The 2,862-nt window shown below is 33.1% G+C and overlaps 1 protein-coding gene across 1 annotated transcript in view; it reads left to right on the plus strand.

Moving 5' to 3' along the window:
* The window catches only part of LOC105619154, a 29,141-nt gene that overhangs the window by 20,913 nt on the left and 5,366 nt on the right, over positions 1-2,862 (plus strand). The window contains exon 3 of the mRNA XM_012200684.1: positions 2,596-2,667. Within this exon, the coding sequence (XP_012056074.1) occupies positions 2,596-2,667 (72 nt within the window). The remainder of the gene's footprint in view (positions 1-2,595; positions 2,668-2,862) is intronic.

Below are 2,862 nucleotides of genomic sequence, written 5' to 3' on the forward strand. Positions count from 1 at the left end.
TATATATATATATCGAAATTCTCGAAGCCGAGGCTTCTTTCATTTAAACGGGGCAACGTCCGATTTTATGAGCAGAGTTTTTTCCCGTCTGTTCCTCTTAATTCACCGTTTTCTCGTCGGAACGATTAATATCTGTCCGTTTTGCTGAAGATGGCGGATTTGTCGTCATTTGTTCGACGACTGTTGCTCGCGACTGTATTTCGAAATTGTTAAACTCGTCCGAAAGGCGTCTACTGCTAACGAATGCTTTCTTTCCGTACAGAACAATCGTTTATCTGACCCAGAACTATGTTCGACGTTGAAAAATACTGAGTCGCGACTGCTGACGTTTCGCGAAGTTTTCACGGAAAGTCTGTGAATGAAGGGATATCCGACAGCTTTAGACAATCTGACGAGAATAATTGAAACTTTTGAATTCTACCGCAAAACTTATTACGAGCGAGTTATTTCCTCGAGTTTTTTTTGCTGTATAAACAACAAAATATTTAGGTATACGGAAATTATTGATTGGACACAATAATATTCTGGTTTTAACTAAACTTTAACTTAACGTGAAAGGCTGAACACGAGAATCTAATTTATACGCAACGTTACTCCTCATTACTCGTGGATTATTATGCTTTGCGTAATTTCAACCGTGATGCTTTATCTACAATTCCTGGATAAAATCCCATTTCATTGGACGCTAGCACGTAATTAACGACATACGATGAATGACGCTTGAAAATCTTTCCGATCATCTTTGCTCGTCGGGTAATCTACTTTTGATTTGTCCCCGAGAGATCTAATTTGGGGCTGATTTGATTATTGGTAACGGAAGTGCGATGTCGAAGCAAGATTATCTTTAAGACGTAAATATAATATTTATTCGGCCATAGAGAAAATGGAAAAGTTGACAGATCACAAACGATACATATATTGGCTCATACATATATCAACTTTTTTACCTACAACTTTTTTAATAGGATTTAGCGTTCCCTTCGCTCGCATTTTAAAGGTTCTCATTACTTACTTTAGAACTATAGAATATTCTAGCTACAACTCCGCAGTTTTATGGTTTCCACAATATGAAGTAAAATAATTTTAAGAAGAAAAATATTTTGCACAGTGCAATAAAATTATAAATAAAAATTTCGTCCCCAATTCCTTATAGCGGGTCGTCTAAAATCGATTCAATTAAATAGTCACATCTTGATTTATTGACAATGATACGTTTGCAATACATTGTACTGAAAAAAAGCTACTAAATTAAAAAAAGGTATTTATTTGAATAGTTCTAAGTAAATATTTAAATATAAATACATTTTTTTAAAATATATTTTTATTTGATATAAAAATTTACTTGATAAAAAATTAATTTGATTTAACTGTTATTTTTTGAATAATAATTTTAGATTCCGGATAAATTAATTTTCTGAAAGTAAATGTTTAGTTAGTACTATTCAAAGAAATGTACATTAAGATTTAGTTTTTTTTTTAATATGGGTTTTAACTGCAAAAATTATATTGGATGCAATTGCGATGCACAAGAGAGCGATAGCGTTTGATTAGATTCCCTCGCGTAGCCACGTTTCACCGAGGCGCATACAATGAACAACAAAGCGAGACGCGCAAAAAAATAAAAATATCCCAGTCCATTGCAATTTTTCTCAGGCATTATCCAACTGCGCGGCGCCACGGAGAATCTCGCAAAGTGGAAATTGAGAGAGATGTCTTACATTTTTTACGCGGTTCTATGTCAGCGCGTTTTTAATCATTGATTACGCGCGACTATGCGAGAGGAAGAATCCGATTTTTTTTGGGAACAAGTCGTCCTTACACTATTGAGAGTCATTGCGACAAAATCGAATCAGCATTCCCGCGATACAAATTGATATAAACATTGAAATAAAAACTTTTTGGAATTGTTCTTTTATTTATACTTTCATTTACTATTGCGAGAAACAGCTGTACATGGTGTGCATTTTTGTAGGGATTATAAACTTGATGCTGCTCTCTTCTTAATCGCATCCAATATATTGTAATTCCTAAATAACACGCGTTGTCTAAAAGACCTCTTTATGTTGCCTTTTAAATACCTTTTAGACATCTTAGATCAAAGATATCTTTATCCCAAGAAATACATTTTATTTTAGTTAATAATTAAATATAATTAAAAGTCAATATAACGATTTTTTATCATTAGATTTGATGGGGACATAAAAAAAATGTTCACAAAACTAACAGTAAAATTTTCGATACAATCCAACTCGATAGACACACGATGGATAGCAGGAAATGATGCCTTTGCACACTTCCAGAAAACTTTCACTTGTGAGACTAGTGCAAAGTGATCTTTTTGTCATTCAGTAGCAACAAAGAGATGACTATGTTGTCGACATCGATTTCTCGCCAGAAAATGTTTGAATCAAAATGAAATTTAATTTTCTGTTGATTTTTATGTGTTTCTTGGGAGGATGATTTTATGACGTCTTTTAAACACGCAAGTTGTCTGGGTAGAGCAAGCCTGTAGCATACGTTTCATCGACGGTATGTGAAGTTTTATGTCGTATTTGATCTCCTTGTCTGTTAATTTTCGTGTGTTTTCGATTGTAGTGCGGCGTCGGGTATAATTTTCTTCCTTGAGGTGACTTGGGCCATCACGCTATTCGTGCAGCTCTGCGTCAGGTACGTTTATAAACGAATTTAATTTTTAACATTTGGAATAAGGTATATTCTAAAATCTTATTTATCTTTGCTTGATCAATACACAGATTTATTTATTGACTGGTATAAAATAATTATGTATTTCAAAAAAAAAAAATATATATATATATATATATATAATTAAGACGATTAGTATTTTAATTAAATTTACTTCAG

The sequence above is a fragment of the Atta cephalotes genome (genome assembly GCF_000143395.1).
Source record: "Atta cephalotes unplaced genomic scaffold scaffold00019, whole genome shotgun sequence".
NCBI classification, from domain to species: Eukaryota; Metazoa; Arthropoda; class Insecta; order Hymenoptera; family Formicidae; genus Atta; species Atta cephalotes.